At 40.5% G+C, this 18,463-nt stretch overlaps 1 protein-coding gene across 8 annotated transcripts in view; it reads right to left on the bottom strand.

Moving 5' to 3' along the window:
• Positions 1–7,668: 7,668 nt before the first annotated feature.
• Positions 7,669–18,463, bottom strand: part of LOC137628903 (ankyrin repeat and KH domain-containing protein mask) — a 104,730-nt gene continuing 93,935 nt past the window's right edge. For 5 of the 8 annotated variants that reach the window (XM_068360178.1, XM_068360174.1, XM_068360179.1 and 2 more), the window contains exons 7-15: positions 17,452–17,605; positions 17,082–17,326; positions 16,370–16,959; positions 14,687–14,801; positions 12,218–12,435; positions 11,584–11,796; positions 11,180–11,311; positions 8,655–8,771; positions 7,669–8,191 (exon numbers count right to left, since the gene is read on the bottom strand). In XM_068360178.1, coding sequence (XP_068216279.1) covers positions 8,012–8,191; positions 8,655–8,771; positions 11,180–11,311; positions 11,584–11,796; positions 12,218–12,435; positions 14,687–14,801; positions 16,370–16,959; positions 17,082–17,326; positions 17,452–17,605 — 1,964 coding nt within the window. In that variant the 3' untranslated portion in view covers positions 7,669–8,011. The remainder of the gene's footprint in view (positions 8,192–8,654; positions 8,772–11,179; positions 11,312–11,583; positions 11,797–12,217; positions 12,436–14,686; positions 14,802–16,369; positions 16,960–17,081; positions 17,327–17,451; positions 17,606–18,463) is intronic. The other 3 variants (XM_068360177.1, XM_068360176.1, XM_068360175.1) reach the window with 3 other exon arrangements.

Here is an 18,463-nt window from a genome sequence, read left to right on the forward strand (position 1 = left end):
ACATTTTCAGATACCTATCTATCGGGCCCCCCTAAAATTACTTCTCTGTGTCCTGGATGGAATTGTGTATCAGTTTAACGCTGAATCTTCTTGAGGTATCTCGATGACTGGTTGATACTGTTGTGATGGAGATGGCTATTTTCTCCATAACCCAGACTGACTTAATTTCCATTTGCCACAAATCTGATCATAAAAATTCAGGTCGTCACAAGTCTTGCACCCAAACAAGAGGATCGAGTACCTAGTTATGTTGGACATAGTAGCAGCGAGTCTTTTAATCCGGCTTGACAGTACCAATGTATTTTGAGACAAACTTGGTCGTTGGAGAAGGAGAAAGCTCATTCGTCACTGAAGTCTCCTCCAGGAGTATAATAATATAGTTTTCAAAGTCAATTCAGCAGTCATGGATTGCTCTTGCCGCCTAGTTCCTGTGCAACAGGAAGTATCAACAAGCTGTGAAAACTGTACATCAAACCTCAGCATGACCATGGTGTAATGCACTGAACAGTTTCCAGACCAGCTGATGCTCCTCATTACATTACAGTACCCAAAGGAGTACTCCAGTGGCACAACACCCTCTGTCAGCCATTTCTGCATGAGTACCTCGGTGGGCGAGACCTATCCAGCACCTATGAGACGAAGGCTTTTGCATTTTTTGGAATATCCTTTGTAGAGAGAGTAGGCAAGTCGCATTGTATTTCCTGTCACGAGTCATTCATTAGAGGGAAGAACTTGGGCCTTTTTAACATATGTCCCAGAGTTTGTGGTCAAGACCCAGAACCTACTTATCTATGACTTGGGTTTCAGCTGTTCTCTCCAAGATGCAACTACTAATCAGGATGACTCTTTTCTGTCATGTGAGAATGCTACTTGATGATAACTTTAGATGCATCAGATGGGAGATACTTTTTCTGCACTAATAGGGTTAAGATTTCCAAGAACATACTATGCTTTTGGCTAAGCTCATCTGGTACACCTACCCTGCAAACACAGACTAAATGGGGTGCCAAACCAAAAGTAGGAAAAAACTTGGTTAAAAAAGAAGGGTGGGGGGGGGGGAGAGAGAGAGAGAGAGATTTCAACTCTATCATGGATTATGTTTGAATCAAAGTATAGTTGGCTTGACATAATAAATTAATGATGCTGTGACGTCATTTAAAATTTTTTTTTTTTTTAAATATCCTACTGGCATTGTTTGCACAAGACAAAAATTTGTCATGGATGTACATACATACATATGCCAAGGCACTTCCCCCAGTTTTGGGGGTAGCCAACATCAAACAAAAGAAAAAAAAAAAAGGGGGGGGGGGACCTCTCCTCTCTACATTCCTCCCAGCCTGACAAGGGACTCAACCAAGTTCGGCTGGTACTGCTAGGGTGCCACAGCCCACCCTCCCCCATTATCCACCACTGATGAAGCTTCATGACGTTGGATCCCTTCCTGCTGCTACCTACGCAGTCATCTAAGGCACCGGAGGAAGCAGCAGGGCCTACCGCAACTGCGTAACAATCGCTCGCCATTCATTCCTATTTCTAGCATGCTCTCTTGCCCTTTCACATCTATTCTCCCATCACCCAGAGCTTCCTTCACTCCATCCATCCACCCAAACCTTGGCCTCCCTCTTGTACTTCTCCCATCAACTCTTGCATTCATCACCTTCTTTAGCAGACAGCCATTTTCCATTCTCTCAACATGGCCAAACCACCTCAACACATTCATATCCACTCTAGCTGCTAACTCATTTCTTACACCCATTCTCACCCTCACTACTTCGTTCCTAACCCTATCTACTCGAGATACACCAGCCATACTCCTTAGACACTTCATCTCAAACACATTCAATTTCTGTCTCTCCGTCAGTTTCATTCCCCACAACTCCGATCCATATATCAACAGATGGTACAATCACTTTCTCATACAGAACTCTTTACATTCATGACCAACCCTTTATTTTCTACTACTCCCTTAGTGCCCCCAACACTTTGCATCCTTCATTCACACTGACATACATCTGCGGATTTGCTGCAACAACAGACCCCAAGTACTTAAACTGATCCACCTCCTCAAGTAACTCCCCATTCAACATGACATTCAACCTCGCACCACCTTCCCTTCTCGTACATCTCATAACCTTACTCTTACCCACATTAACTCTCAACTTCCTTCTTTCACACACCCTTCCAAATTCAGTTACTAATCTGCCAAGTTTCTCTTCAGTGTTCACAACCAGTACAGAATCATCCGCAAACAACAACCGATTTACCTCCCATTCAAGGTCATTCTCATCTACCAGTTTTAATCCTCGTCCCAGCACTCGAGCATTCACCTCTTTCACCACTCCAATATACAAGTTAAACAACCACGGCGACATCATACATCCCTGTCTCGGCCCCACTCTCACTGGAAACCAATCTTGGTGACAAAATTTGATGAATGGGAGCTAAGGGTGTTGGCCAAAAAAAAAAGGGGGGGGGGGGGATCCAACTGAATGCAATAATTAGAGGAAATCACACTTATGTCAGCTGTCATGAAAATAACAAATTTGGGAGTACTACTGTTATTTTTCCTAGCATACAAACCTGAAGCTCTTTATAGGGGTGAATACCTTTGCCGAAGCTGAAAGACGAGCCATGATGATGTTTAGTGAGGGATCGATCCCGTAGGGAGGTGGTCAACCATACAGATTTCAGAAAAAAACTATCGCGGGAACTGAGAAATTTGGCGGGACGGGAACCCTGAATTAATTTTGGGTGGCCCAAAGGGATCGTCATGACGAGAATCCGCAGGAACTGTCACTGATTCCTGATGGAAACCCAGGAATTGTGTTGTGTGAACCCACAGGGGTTTACGCGACCAGAAGCATGATCAGAAACCAAAGGAACTATGCCTTAGTTACCTGTAGGGATAAGGAAACCCTTAGGCAGCAGGCATCCCTCAGGATTTAGGAACCTCAGCAGGTTTATTAACCCTCTTGCCTGTGGAAGGCTTCCCAGTAGGCAACATCAGCACAAGCCTACCCTTAGGAATAGGGTCTGGGCGTTGTCGTGTGGGTGACCGACGTCTATGAGGTGATGGAGGTCTTTGAAACTGGAGAGACTGATGGATATCTCTATTTGCCGAAGTGTTACCCCAGGAGGGATGACCTGCAGCCAAAAAAGATGGTACTTCGTTCGAGGACAAGGTGACCTCCGTCGCTGTTCTGTCGCGTGATGCATCACGAAAAAGAGCTGGGTCAAGTGGTGGGAAGCCACGTGGGGGAGCAACAGAATCGTAAAGCATGATCGTGCGACCAATCAGAAATGTGGTGAAGAACCTTGTCGTTAATTCCTGTTGGATGAAAAACAGGATGTGCGCTGCGAGAACCCGAGGGTTTAGCGTAGCGCTAGTTGCGCGAACGCTCTACGCGACAAGAGTAAAACTCTTGATGACGAGGGTCACGAGAACCAGCAGGTTCAGTGTGATCTTGCGATGAGGAGAGAACTCCCTGCTACGAGAACCCGAAGGTTCAGCGTAGCGTTCGGCACGAGAACCTGCAGGCTCAGCGATACCGATGTTACAAGACTCCCAAAACGGTCAACGTAATGGGAGACCGCAGTCTCCGTTACACGTGACCTCGAAGGCATGACTAAAAGCACAAGAGCCCAAAGGCTCAGCGTAACTTGAGTTGTGAGACTCCGAAGGGTCAGCGGAACGAGAAACTGAAGTTCCCGTCACGAGATCCTGAAGGGTTAGCGTAAATAGAAACCAAAGTTTCTCTGTCACGAGGCACAGAAGGGCCAGTGTGACCCATGGCCCAAGAGGCCGAAGGCTCAGCGTATCTGAAACCCGAAAGCTCCAAGTCACATGAGCCCGAAAGTCCAGTGCGACGGAGTTCCAAAGGACCCCTAAGGTCATGAGAACCCACAGGATCAACATGACGAGAGCCCAAAGGCTCATGATCATGCCAGTCCAAAGGGTGATAGTTACGAGAGGAGAATAAGCAGGTTCTAAATGATGTCTTCTCACAGCACGAGGAGGACGTCCAGGATGGAGAGGGGTCACAACCCCTCTACCCTATGATCCTCTGGAAAGGAATGCAGAGCAGACTCCGCCCAAGAGGAGACTGATCCAGCCCAAGATAACTCCACTGCAGGGGAGGTTTGTTCTCCTGAAGGATTAAGTCGCTTACAAGGCTCTCCCTTCACCCCTGGAGGAGAACCATAAGCTTAAGGGGAGCGGCGTTGCCCTGAGGGGGTCTTCTCTTGCAAACAAGGGACTCGTTCCCCCGAACACGAAGGGGAAACCTGCCTCGAGAACGGAGAAAGCTCTGCCATCGCCCTGGTGGATCAGCAAACTCCTCGACATCGAAAGCAGACTCAAGGCCTGACCGATTGGCTTGCAGCGCCTACAACAACCCGCAGCTATAACTCGAGCTTTCTCTCACGAACGAGAGGAAAGTTCATCCGAAGGAGGATATTGCCTAGAACAAGGTTTCTCCCAGGCCTATGGGAAAAAAGCGTAGTCATATGACATGAGTTGGTCACTGAACAATCTCTTGTGAACAAGAGAGAAGTCCTCCCGAGGGAGGACATCACCTAAGACAAGCTTTCTCCCAGCTCTATGGGAAAAGCGTAGGTGTAACAATCTCTCTCGCGAACAAGAGAGAAGTTCCCTCGGAGGAGGAACAAGCCTTGGACTTGCTTTCTCCCAGCCCCAAGGGGAAGAAGCAGTCTTCGGCTACGAGATAGCAGAGGCAGATCTCGTTGAGCTGACTGCAATTCTTCCCGAAAGAGGGAAGGTTGCTGAAGGGAAGCTCTCCCTCGGAAGGGGGGAGCGGCCCAACTTGGGGAAGGTTAACACTCCCTCGTAATGGAAGATTCTCCAACCCGTGGAGATAGACCTCCTGGCAGCACTAAGCTTCCCATGAACAATCCTTCAAGTTTATGGTCTGCTACGAGTGCTACCTCGTAAGGTGGGCAGCTCACGAACTCCAACAAGAAGCGCAGGACATTAACCGAAGTGGCCGAAGCCATTGACATTGCTTTCCACGTCGTTGCTTTATCAGTAGAAAAGAAAATAAGTTTTAATGAATTACAATTCATATCTCCGCTGCATAAAAAGGAACTATTCTGGGAATAAGTCACCTTCCTTGTAAGAGAATTCCTCGAAAGGGAGTGGACATGTTAGTAAGGCACTTGCGCCGCCAGCCAAGGAAGGGTGTTGGCCCATCGTCGGCAAGTGGAACGGAACGAGAGTTGAAAAGTTAAGTTATATAGTTATAACTTCAACTCAAGTACTTGAGAGAGAAAAAAAAACAAACCCTGCTGAGGAACTGCCGGCCACCCACGCAGGGGAGGACGGCAAGGAAAGGGAGTAGTAGTATCAACATAATGACTACTCCTTTACAACGGAGGCCGCCGGATACGCTGTCAACCATAATAAAGTTACAATGTTTCCATATACACAAAGATAAAAAAAAACAAAAGAATAACAATCAAGGCAAATCTTTGCAGAGAGAAAGGCAGCATGTCCGTCTGCTACTGAGCCATAAAGTGGTTCCTCAGTCAAGGGGTGTGAGTGAGAGGGGGTATCCAGTCTACCCCACCCACTAACTAGCTGATGGGGTAGTTATCCCTCACTAAAAATTATCATGGCTGCTCTTCTTTCAGCTACGCCAAAAGTATATACCCCTATAAATAGCGGAGGGTTTGTATTTGCGCCAGAACAAATATATAGTAAGCTCATTCTAGAGACTAAAGAGAAAGATTGATGAAAAGCAGAGATGAACAAGCAGGATGTAGAAAAGGTAGAAGTTATACTAACCAAATGTTCATTTTAAGACCTGTACAGAAATGTATAGAATGTAGGAATCCACTTGATGGCATTTGTAGTGTGCACCGGCCAATTTTGTGGAGTCCCTCTTAAATATGTGAATCTGTTCATGAGAATAACAAGTGCAACATTAATGTTTGAGGAATCCTATCAAATTAATTTCCAGTGAACAGTAGAGTACTCCAAGGGAATGTGTTGTCACCGAAGTTGTTTATCCTCCTAATGGATTTTGTAATGTATAGAACAGTTGGGGATGGTGAAGACGGATTGGACTGGTTTGGCAACAGGAAATTAGCGGACCTAGAGTATGCTGAAGACGCTGTCTTTATTAGCAAAACACCACAGGACTTTCAAAGCTTGCTTACCAAAATGCATGAAATATCATGAGGTTGGGCTCAAGATAAATTTAAGACAGATGAGAATGGAAAATGCAATGGAAGATGAAATATCATTGGAAGGGGAATGGATTAACGTGGAACCATTTTATTATTTAGCATTATGATTGCTAATACAGGATACCTGTATTTAGAATTCTGGAAATCAAAATGGCTGAAATTACATATAATAATCAGGCTATATATCAGTTCAGTGATATTGATGTTACTGTATAGACACGCATCGTGGTATGACAATGAAAGAACAAAACCCACAGAATTAAATGGCAGGACAGGATAAGAAATGAAACAGAGAGATTACTCAAATGCCATATGTGGATGAGATCATGGCGAGGGGTAGATGGAGAGGGTTTGGGCATGCTCTTTGCCCTCCCCAGGAGAATAATTCACTATACTTTCAACTTGGCTCCACAAGGCACTATAAGAGTTGAAAGACCCAGGCCTACATGGCTGAGGACTAGAAGCATGAAGTAGACGATACATGGAGAAGTATCGATTCAAAATTTCAAAATAGAGACGACTGGCAAAATCTAACCGAGGCCCTTTGCTTCAATACGCGTAGGAGATGATGATGTACAAAAACCCATTTTTGGCTACGAACGTTTAAAATTTTGGAAACGCACGCAAGATAATTATTTCTTTCTTGAAATGTTTAATTTCCGGGGCATAAAACAACACATGACAGTGCGGGCAGCTAATCAAGTTTAAAAAAATAACTAATTATGGGCTTCAATTTACCCTGAGCTTGCTTTTAAGCTCCAGCGTAGTTTTTGTCTTTATTCAATTTTTGCAGGGAGACTGCTTCACTTTTGAAATGTCTTCAGAGCATCAAATCATGGCAGAGGAATTTTTTATCCAACAGTGGATGGCTTCCCTTTCCTCAATGGTACTCCTCACCAAAACACAAATAACACTCTGGAAATGGTACCATGCCATGTCTCTCCCTCTTCTGCATTAGTAGGTTCTTTTTCATGAAATTGCCTCATTTTTCTTGTTTTTGGTCTCTTATCTATTGCTTTCTTTTCTTGTAGCATCCCAAAATCTTTCTATCACGTTTTTCCCTAACTTTTCTTGCTTCCTTGCCGAACATCCCTGTAGCTGTGTGAACTTGCAGTACATGGTTAAATTTTACAGCGAGGTTCACAGCACAGGTGTGCAGGTGAAATAGGTAGTTACTACCCCCTACCGCTAAGTAGTCGGTGGGTGGGTAACCCTAGCTTAACGTCTAATGACTCTTCTTTCAGCTTCGCCGAAAGTAAAACCTGTAAATAGGGGACTAGCATGGGGTGATGCACTGACAAATATGTAGCCTAATTTAGGAATGTTTTGATTCTATTCTAATATCTTTTGTAAATTATGGTTGTGTTGTTAACATTAAAATGTTTTTATATAAAATAGTGTCTTACATAATTAATTTTAATTGTTCACGAAAGAATATTTAGTAAAACAAGTTGTGAAAAGTGATTTTTTTGTTATTTTATATGGACATATATTTTTTTTCATATTTTCTTTTTTTTTTAAGGTTTCATTACATACAGCACTAAACATTATATAAGCCATAGTATTATGTCTAATATATCACAGAAATGACAGCAGAGTATCAATTTTTTTTCTTTTTTTTTTCTTTTTAGCTTAGCTTTTGCAATTTAGTTTGACTAAATCTGGACTTAACACCTTTAGTTAATATACATTATCACAGCCAAAAATATTCTACACCAACTTTCCAATACAAAGTAACATTTACCACTAACTGAGCACAGAAAAAACTCTGTTGTTAACAATCAATAGTTTAAAAACTATTCCTTTATGCCGGCAAGAGATCAAAATCATCTGATACATGTACCATTGGGACGTTGAGCTCGTCTATATGTGGTCTAGAATTTCCATCTATTTCACCCAATTCTTTCAGCTTCCATTCCCAATCCATTCGCTGAACTGCGTGAAGGGACTCTGCTTCATTATGATGACGTAGCACCATAGATTCCTAAAATAAAGTTGCTTTTATTAAATACTGTATAGCCTTTAAAACCTGTGCATTTTAATGATGTTTTCAAGACCCATTTGGGATTGGGAATTTTTTTTTTTTCCAGATTATGCCTCATACTAAATGGTTCTATTACTGTATATTTATATTTGAAAATTTTGTGGTATTAATTCTATACCATGACCAGGATTCAAAAGTATTGTACAAAACCTTCATACCTCATTGTAGATATATACAGTACTAGTTTAGTTTAACATACCACTGAAAACCAGCCTCTTGGGTTTTGTGATATTGTAAGAAATAAATTTATCACCATCTCTTACACACTGCAATTTCTTAGTTATTCTTAGAATCAGCATGCCACAAGAACACCGGCCATCAATTAAGCCTCGGCACATTTCAGTCAAAACGATTTATCATAAAGAAGACTAAATATTGTGCAAAATGGGTGCAAGTCTCTTACCTTAATTTTATCCCACTTGTCATCTACATCTTGCAACCACGAGAGAAAGAGTCGGCCATTATACCTTGAGCGGGCATTCCCATCTTTCTCTTGCTCAGGAGCAGTAATATTATAAACCTAAGGATACAAAATGATGATGTAGATACATATAAAAACAAATGGAGAGGGTATGAGCTAGGCCTCTACACTTTTCAGTGCATTAGCTATGACTGCTGGAAGAGAAGTTATGGGAAGTGTCAACAATGACCTTCACATCATTACTTGTAAATTACAATCCTGGCCAAAAAGGCAGTCACGAATTGACATTGTCGATCAATATACAGTACTTTTCAACCCAAATATTAGAAAAGAAAAAACAGCATCCCCTAGTCATGTACCCGAGAAAAAATCCACATCCATATTCCAAAGCTCCCCATAGAAGTACTGTATATATAAATGAAAACAAAATAATTGGTGGTTGCAGAGGTTCAATTTAAAAATTTCCCCTTCATGTAAGATAAGAACTTTCCATTCTACTAACCTGTGTTCTATCAGCAAGAAAGCCCATATAAGATTATCTTCATTAATCCCTTTCCTCTATCTCCTAGACCTTTGTTAAAATGTCTTCGTCCCACTTTTTCCAAACCTAATACGTCTGTCCATAACCCCTTTACATCCCAATTTAATTTGAAAATCATGAAAGTCATCTCTGTTGAATACTAAAGAATAAAGGGGAAAACAATACTGTATATATGTGTTTGGGGCAAGAGATAATGCTATGCAGCAAATTAAAGACAAAAAGTGCAACCTTGCACCAAATGCTTTTTTGTTAAAACAGGCTGATAAGTCTTTTTAGTTTATTTATGAAAAATGTTTTAATGTTGTTACTTCTCTTAAAATCTTTTATTTTAATTATCTATTACTTTTCATATAGTTTATTCATTTACTTTCTTCACTAGGCTATTTTTCCCTGCCTTACCTTATTTTTTTTTTTTTTTTTTTGTTTGGGTTCCCCCAGGTCCCTCAGTGTGAGGCACCTCGTATATCCACCAGAGAGTTGCTAATACATCTTCCGGTGTATTTTGCATCTTCCAGTCTTGGATGGTCTGGGATGCATCTTAGGTATTTATCGAGCTGATTTTTGAACGCATCTACGCTCACTCCTGATATGTTTCTTAGATGAGCTGGCAGCACATTAAATAGTCGCTGCATTATCGATGCTGGTGCGTAGTGGATTAATGTCCTGTGCGCCTTTCTCAGTTTACCTGGAATGCTTTTTGGCACTATTAATCTACCTCTGCTTGCTCTTTCTGATACTTTAAGCTCCATGATGTTTTCAGCAATTCCTTCTATTTGCTTCCATGCTTGTATTATCATGTAGCGTTCTCTTCTCCTTTCTAGACTGTATAGTTTTAAAAATTGCAGTCTTTCCCAGTAATCAAGGTCCTTAACTTCTTCTATTCTAGCAGTATAGGACCTTTGTACACTCTCTATTTGCGCAATATCCTTTTGGTAGTGTGGGTACCATATCACATTGCAGTACTCGAGTGTACTACGCACATAAGTTTTGTAAAGCATAATCATGTGTTCAGCTTTTCTTGTTTTAAAGTGTCTGAATAACATTCCCATTTTTGCTTTACATTTAGCCAACAGTGTTGCTATTTGGTCGTTGCATAACATATTCCTATTTAAAATTACACCAAGGTCTTTAATTGCTTCCTTGTTTGTGATTGTCTCATTATTAGGTCCCTTGTATGCATACACCATTCCTTCTCTGTTTCCATAATTTATTGATTCGAATTTATCGGAGTTAAATACCATCCTATTTATCTCCGCCCATTCATATATTTTGTTTAGATCTCTTTGTAGTGAGTTCCTATCTTCATCACAAGTAATTTCTCTACTTATTCTTGTGTCATCCTGCTTTTCCAACTAGGGTTGTAAGCTTAGCTAGAAACAATAATATTGATAATAATATGTTCAGTCAAACTGATCCAGCTAAAATTTTAACCTCAGAAGGTTTAAAGGTAGTAATGAATGGCCAGGAACAGGACAATGCCCTAGATTGCCTGTATACATATAATCAGCATTCAAGTCCCTCTTCATCATATAGGACCAGGCAATCACTCAAAAGGAAAGTGGGGTTGCATACACTACTAGAAATACTGGAGCTCGAGTAGGTCAGATTGCCAGGGAGGGACATTTCTAATAGGCTAAACCACAACCCTGGATACCTAGTCTTATTAATAGGTAGCTAAATTTATCCAACCTAATACACGAAAGTACTCAAATGTTGGGTAACAGACTTTTGACTCGAAGCCTTCTATATTAAACTGTTTCATAAGTTAAAATGATACCAAATAGTGTGAGAGTATGGATAATGATTAATTTGCATTATACAACACTGAATGGCCTTTGATGCCCCAGTGCTTGGCTTAAGGCCTAAATTTTATATTAAACTCAATTTAAAGGAATAACCAACTTAGTAGTAGTTGAACATAAGTTTTTAAAATTCTCTTGCTTACAAAAAATCATCACAAACTAACCTCTTCGTCCTTTAAAAACGTACAAACGGAAAAGGGCAAAGCTTGATTTGCCAACGCTCTCGCAGCTCTTCCATGGACTCGCAATATTTCTTGTTCTACACTCAAAACTAATTTCTCTTTTTCAATAAGATGCTAAAGAAAAGGAGAAAAAGGTTATTAATAATATAATCTAGAGCAGGTGTATAGTAATCACATCCTACCTTAAATTACAGTACTTTCCAACTTAAAATACACGGATTACAGTATAACAGCAATAAAAGACAAAACTCAGTATGTAGTCCATCAACTTAAACCAATTATTCAATAAATTCTAGCTTAATCTTTCAATTACTGAACTGGATTCTTTAAGTCCCCTTCCAATACACAGAATGTAAGGAGCAATCACAGAAATCGGGCTAACGTACCTGCAATCTTAAACGATACCGGTCTTTTTCTTGGTCATTGAATAAGTCTTTTAAAGCTTGCGTCAGTGAGGCCGGGGGCGATATGACTGGTACTGAGAGCCTGGATGTCGCATTGCCTGCTAGAACGTAGGAACAGCGATTCATCAGGTAGTCTTTAAATCCCTGAGGTGGCTTGGGCTGCACGGGTCGAAGATTTTCTCGCCGGCGTTCAATCTGTTGGGTAAATTGCTATTGAAATGACATTTGTACAAACTGGGAATCTTCAATCATTTTTCATTTTTTCTCTCAGGATAAATTACCAATTATGAGATAAACATAATTGATCACAATCTTGACAATCTATAAGCATGAATATTTAACATTATTCACGGAGAAAATTAAAAATTGTGCATTATATTAACGCCTTCCATCTTACGATTCTCGCTATCCAAGCGTAATGACCTTGTCATTCTAACAAACTGGGAACCCTCAATCAATCTCCTCTTAAGATGAATTTTCAATTGTGATATACAATTTTTACGTATGAATAAAAAATAAAAAAAACTGTGCATTACCGTAAAGTCTTTATCTCAGTTTCTTCTTTAGCTAATTACCTCTCGTAATGAAATCTATTAAAATAAACCAATGATCTTACCTGCTTCCTAATCTTCAAGAATGTCTCGTAACAATTGCTGATAGGTTGATCCACTAATGACACCATGGGAGGCTCGGACTCAGGTTCCTTCATCTTCCCGAGTTTCCTCTTGCGGGGATGGACTGCATCATCGGGGGAGGCAAAGGATACCGTCGGCTCTTCTACCTTGATTTCCACCTTGATCTCCGTCTTTACTGTTGTCGAAGTCACTGGGGTATCAAATGGGAAGAACGAATCTTGGTAATTATTGGTGACAGTGGTAGATCATTCTTAATACTTCAGATCATTATGTAGGAATTAAATTTCAGACACCAGGCTACTAAAACCATATATAAGAAAAGACGACTCCTGAAACCATGTACTGTATAAGAAAAGAGGACTCCTAAAAATGGCCAGGAGAGTAGACCAACAACACACAAAATTAAAGTTCTAACAAAGCACAATCTTGAAGGCAAAAGGCATGAAGGCAAGGAGGATGACGACAACTTACCAGAACTTCGTCAGAATCGCTCGCCATTCATTCCTATTTCTAGCATGCTCTCTTGCCTCTCTCACATCTATCCTCCTATCACCCAGAGCTTCTTCACTACATCCATCCATCCAAACCTTGGCCTTCCTTTTATACTTCTCCTCCCATCAACTCTTACATTCATCACCTTTAGCAGACGGCCATTTTCCATTCTCTCAACATGGCCAAAGCACCACAACACATTCATATCCACTCTAGCTGCTAACTCATTTCTTAACACCCGTTCTCACCCTCACCACTTCGTTCCTAACCCTATCTACTCGAGATACACCAGCCATACTCCTTAGACACTTCATCTCAAAAACATTCAATTTCTGTCTCTCCGTCACTTTCATTCCCCACAACTCTGATCCATATATCACAGTTGGTACAATCACTTTCTCATACAGAACTCTCTTTATATTCATGCCCAACCCTCTATTTTTTACTACTCCCGTAACTGCCCCCAACACTTTGCATCCTTCATTCACTCTCTGATGTACATCTGCTTTCATTCCATCATTTGCTGCAACAACAGACCCCAAGTACTTAAACTGATCCACCTCCTCAAGTAACTCTCCATTCAACATAACATTCAACCTCGCACCACCTTTCCTTCTCGTACATCTCATGACCTTACTCTTACCCACATTAACTCTCAACTTCCTTCTCTCACACCCTTCCAAATTCTGTCACTAATCATATCGGCCAAGCTTCTCTTCCGCGTCTGCAACCAGTACAGTATCATCTGCAAACAACTGATTTACCTCCCATTCATGGTCATTCTCGTCTACCAGTTTCAATTCTTGTCCAAGCACTCGAGCATTCACCTCTCTCACCACTCCATCAACATACAAGTTGAACAACCACGGCGACATCACACATCCCTGTCTCAGCCCCATTCTCACCGGAAACCAATCACTCGCTTCATTTCCAATCCTAACACATGCTTTACTACCTTTGTAAAAACTTTTCACTGCTTGCAACCACCTTCCACCAACTCCATATAACCTCATCACATTCCACATTGCTTCCTTATCAACTCTATCATAAGCTTTCTCCAGATCTATAAACGCAACATACACCACCTTACCTTTTGCTAAATATTTCTCTCATATCTCCCTAACTGTAAAAATCTGTTTCATACAACCCCTACCTCTTCTAAACCCACCCTGTACTTCTAAGATTGCATTCTCTGTTTTATCCTTAATCCTATTAATCAGTACTCTACCATACACTTTTCCAACTACACTCAACAAACTAATACCCCTTGAATTACAACACTCCTCTAAATTACCAGTTTCTTTTACTTTCACTTCGTCATATGCCATTTTCAACCTTTCTTGATATTTACTTTTTACCCCCGGTTTTATTAGCTCTTCAACCCTTACTAGCTTCCTTTTACATCCACTTACTCTATTCCCCCACTCTTTTGCTACAACTAATTTTCCTTCCACCAAAAATTTTTCAGACATACCGTTAGCCATACCCCTGAATACGTGCACGTCTTTCAATCTTCCAAACATTCTTTTAGTTATCAACACATAATCCATTAATGCCCTTTCTACCACTCTTCCATTTGCCACTCTTACCCATGTATACTTGTTTTTATCTTTCTTTTTGAAAAAGCTAGTACTTATCACCATATCTTGCTCAACACACATCTACCAGTCTCTCACCACTCTCATTTTCACCTGGTACACCATACTTCCCAATGACACCTACTACCTCTCCAGCGCCCACTCTAGCCTTGAAGTCGCCCAAGACAACTACATAATTCCTTCTATCCAGTCCTTCTATACACCTAGTTAATTCATTCCAGAACTCATTCCGCTCTTCTTCACTCTTCTCACAACCTGGCCCATACGCGCTGACAAAAGCCCAACATATATACATATATATATACACACACAAAATAATCCATTAAAAAATAAAACAATCAATCTGGAAAAGATATCTACCTGTTGTGTTCTCCTCTGCCGAACTGCTATTTCCGCCACGCTGTGACCTGGTAATCCTAGTGCCGCTCCCCTTTTCACTACCGGAACTGCTGTTGGAGTTTCCCTGATCTTCCAGCTAAATTCAAAGAGGAAAACAAATTTAAGACCAAAGTAAATGACATGATGTGCTATTCAAACTTAATGAACATTACATCATAAGTGGCTACTGGCAAATGCAAGCTTTAGAGTAGATACCATCAAAATGAGTAGCTACATTTGCTCATGATGTAGTCACATTAGTGGAGCCTTCATTCAAAAAGTATTTTGAAGGAGTTAGAAACAAATTGTAGCTTTTTTTTTTAAGGGACAGGTTATAGAAAAAACAAACAGAACTATTACTAGTGTTACCACAACATCTTCAAGATTATTTGTTGAAGGCTGTTTAACGCATTCTCTGATGCATAGGCTATACTGTTTCAATTGACACCTATAATTAATCTCTATAATGTGAAGTCATTTGTTTATTGAACCTTGTTGAAAGTTTGGAATTAAAAACACTCTTATTTTTTCTAAGTTTTATACCAATTTTTGTAACAACCAAACATGCTAGACTTTTATTTTGGGAAAATCTAACAATAGGCATTAAAAATTTTTCTTATAAAGAAAACTGTTTGTCAGCCATGCTACCCGCTTATAATAAAAGACATCCAGGACTACAATCAGTAAAATTGATGATGATTTTGCCCAAACTGTATTAAGCAAGCATTCAAATGTGCTGTATATCAAAAGCAACATACAATACTGCTGAATTACAATGAGAGACAAAAGAACCACATATACCAAAAGCATCATTCTCATAAAATTAATTTTAATAAATTATCTCCTTGATTCATCTCCAAATACATGACTTCCAAGTCATAAATCTCGGAACTGCTTATTTCGCTGATTAAAAACAAGGGAATGCAAAAATTCATATAAAAGAAATAAATCTCTACGAGCTATGGATGACATGTCCCACTGGTAATGTATTTGGGATAGTTTTAGCTTTGCTGATTACTGAATATTTTTAAATAGCTCTCATATTTATTATCTCAAAAGGTGTTTGGCAAAATGTCAAAATATCTATTCTAAAAGTAATCATCTATTCCCTACAATAGTTGGTTTTTGCAAAGGCTTTGAGGCATGTGATGCATTCTTACAATTTCAAATGCTGTACAGAAATCCTTTCAATGTGGTCAGGATGTTATGATTAGCCTTTTAGTGCTGCCCTTGTCCATGTTAACTGCTGTGAGGTTGGGCATTATATGTGGGGCATGAAGTTAAACACCATTTTTCCTAACTATAATAAACCCAAGTCTTTCAATATGAGTATGATTCACGCAAAGCTTCAACGTCCGTTAAAATCTTCATTTGGTAGGTACAGTTATTAGTGGCTAAACCCCTCCCACATGTAACTCACATGCCCTATTTAGTAATGTTTACTATTTTTCCCACTGTCAAAAATGCCACAAAACTAATGGAAGCTCTTAGAAGAAATAAGAGAGACATTCACATAAAAGCCACATACAATCAACATTCAAGAATGTCAGAAAGACCCCCACGAAACATTATCATCAAACCCTACACACTGGAAAGCAAAGCTTTAAGAGAAAAGAAGAAAAGGTTCTTACATTCTAAAGCCACAAAAAAATAGATTTCACATACATCAGGATTCACCTTCACAGTTGCCAGAGCTTCCTTTCCCTCCACAGGAACTTCCTTTTCTTCCCCGGAACTCGAGTTGACGACATACGGCAACTGGCGGTTGGCCACACTCTTCCCATTCCTCGCGCTGGCTTCCTGTTCATTTCCGCCACCCAGGACAATCTTTAGGGGAGGTACTTTCGGCCCTACTCCGGTGCTCGACTCGCTTTTTATCTCGTCGTCTTCGCTGCTTTCTCCGCCTTTGGTGCTGCTGGGTTTTGGACTGTTGGCAGCAGAGCCCATAGGGCTGCTTTTTCTTTCTGTGGTGGTGATGACTCCCGGGTTATTCCCAGAACCTGAACCAGACGATGCCGATGACGATGAAGAGTTGGAAGAGGAGGAGGAACCGGAGGTTCCTCCAGACCCTGCTCCCGGCCCTGTCGCTCCTCCCCCACTACCACCTCCAAAGCCTCCCCCTCCACTAGCAGTGCTACCACCAACACCACCACCACCAGTTCCACTCGCTCCTGTTGAGGAGGAAGGCTTAGCCACAGTAGAACCATTGTTGTTATTCCCCCGGCCAGCTGTTTTAACAGTCTTCTCAACTGTGCCTGCATAAACAATTTGTTCACATTAACAGATTTTAAAAAACAAACATTAAATTATATGTCATACATGTCAATTAAGATTAATAATGAACCAAGTCAACTGAAAGATGAATTTCTCTATATACCTGTTGGTCTGCCCACACCTCTTCCAGCACCCTTAGGAGCTTCCTTAGTCTCTAGCCGTCTCTTTTTTCTTGCCTCCTCATCTTCTTCTCCCTCAGGTTCCCTTGTCCGTTTTTCAGACTTTTCCTCAGCTGGCGCTCCTTCCGGACGAGCGGTATTTGCATTCTTATCTTCCTCTTCTTCTTCAACTCTATTTTCATCTTTGCATTTGAACTCATAAACATCTTCACTATTTTCCATTATATTTCTGGAGAAAAAAAAAATGCAAATCTTATATACACTACATGAAAAATTCCTTTCTTCCTACTACATAAAATGAGAAATTAATCTTTAACACACAAAATTAAAAAAAAAAAAAAAGTTTCCACATACTTTGAATCCTGCAATCTCGGCTTCTCCGGCGTGCGCGTGACGGTATTCGGAAGACGCAAGGTGACTCTCGGAGACCCCGGTCCACCTCCAGGCTTTTCCTCTGAAGATTTATTGGCAGGAGGAGTCCGCCTAGACATAGTTGAGCAACTGCCACCTTTGGGGAAAAAAATAAAAGTGGTCAGTTTGTTTTGAATTGGATTATTTCCTTTAACTTCCAAAGGTTCATTGATAATATTCTCCCATGTTACTTACAACCATGAGGAAAACTGAAACCTTACAATATATATAGGGAAAAACTGTTTCAGAAGTTATCAAAACAATTTATGGAAACTTTAAAGGTGCATTTAATTGTTTACTGTAATGACAACATTCTTGCGATGGCTACTATACATAACATCCTTGAAATTCAAACATTCATATTCAAACAAGTGTAGAAATACTTATTCTAGAAAGAAATGCTCAAGTAAATGCAAATTTAATTTTGGCTAGAAAAAATTAAGTCCAACGGTTGAAGAATTTATGTTGTATTCTTGGATAAATAAACAACTTTCACATCGCTAAGCAAGCCATCAATATGTTTGGGGTGGCCAGGAGCATTATTTAGCAACAATAAAATCTTGAAAGGCACTTGCTTTTCACGGCAATATTGTCTGGCTGCTGGTATAAAACAATTCATAAATCAGTCTTCAAACAAAGACAGTCATCCATACCTTGCTAACTGCCTGATAAAATACTGGCAGCATGTTTGTTTACATGCTTAAAAGGAATTGGATTTTTGGATCGGTAAATAACTATGGGTTTCAACTTGTGACCAGCTACATTGCCACCTGAAAGCTGTTACACGATCCTTAAAGCCTTTGAATCCGGGCATACTCGTACCCTCTTTATGCAGATACGTTCGCTCTGACATTTTCTTCCAGAACAATCCGGTTTTGTCCACATTACAAATATGCTCAGGCCGATATTCTCCATCTTCAATTATTTTATTCAAAGTATGGATAAACTTCTCTGC

This window comes from Palaemon carinicauda, chromosome 36 (assembly GCF_036898095.1).
Source record: "Palaemon carinicauda isolate YSFRI2023 chromosome 36, ASM3689809v2, whole genome shotgun sequence".
Lineage (NCBI taxonomy): Eukaryota > Metazoa > Arthropoda > Malacostraca > Decapoda > Palaemonidae > Palaemon > Palaemon carinicauda.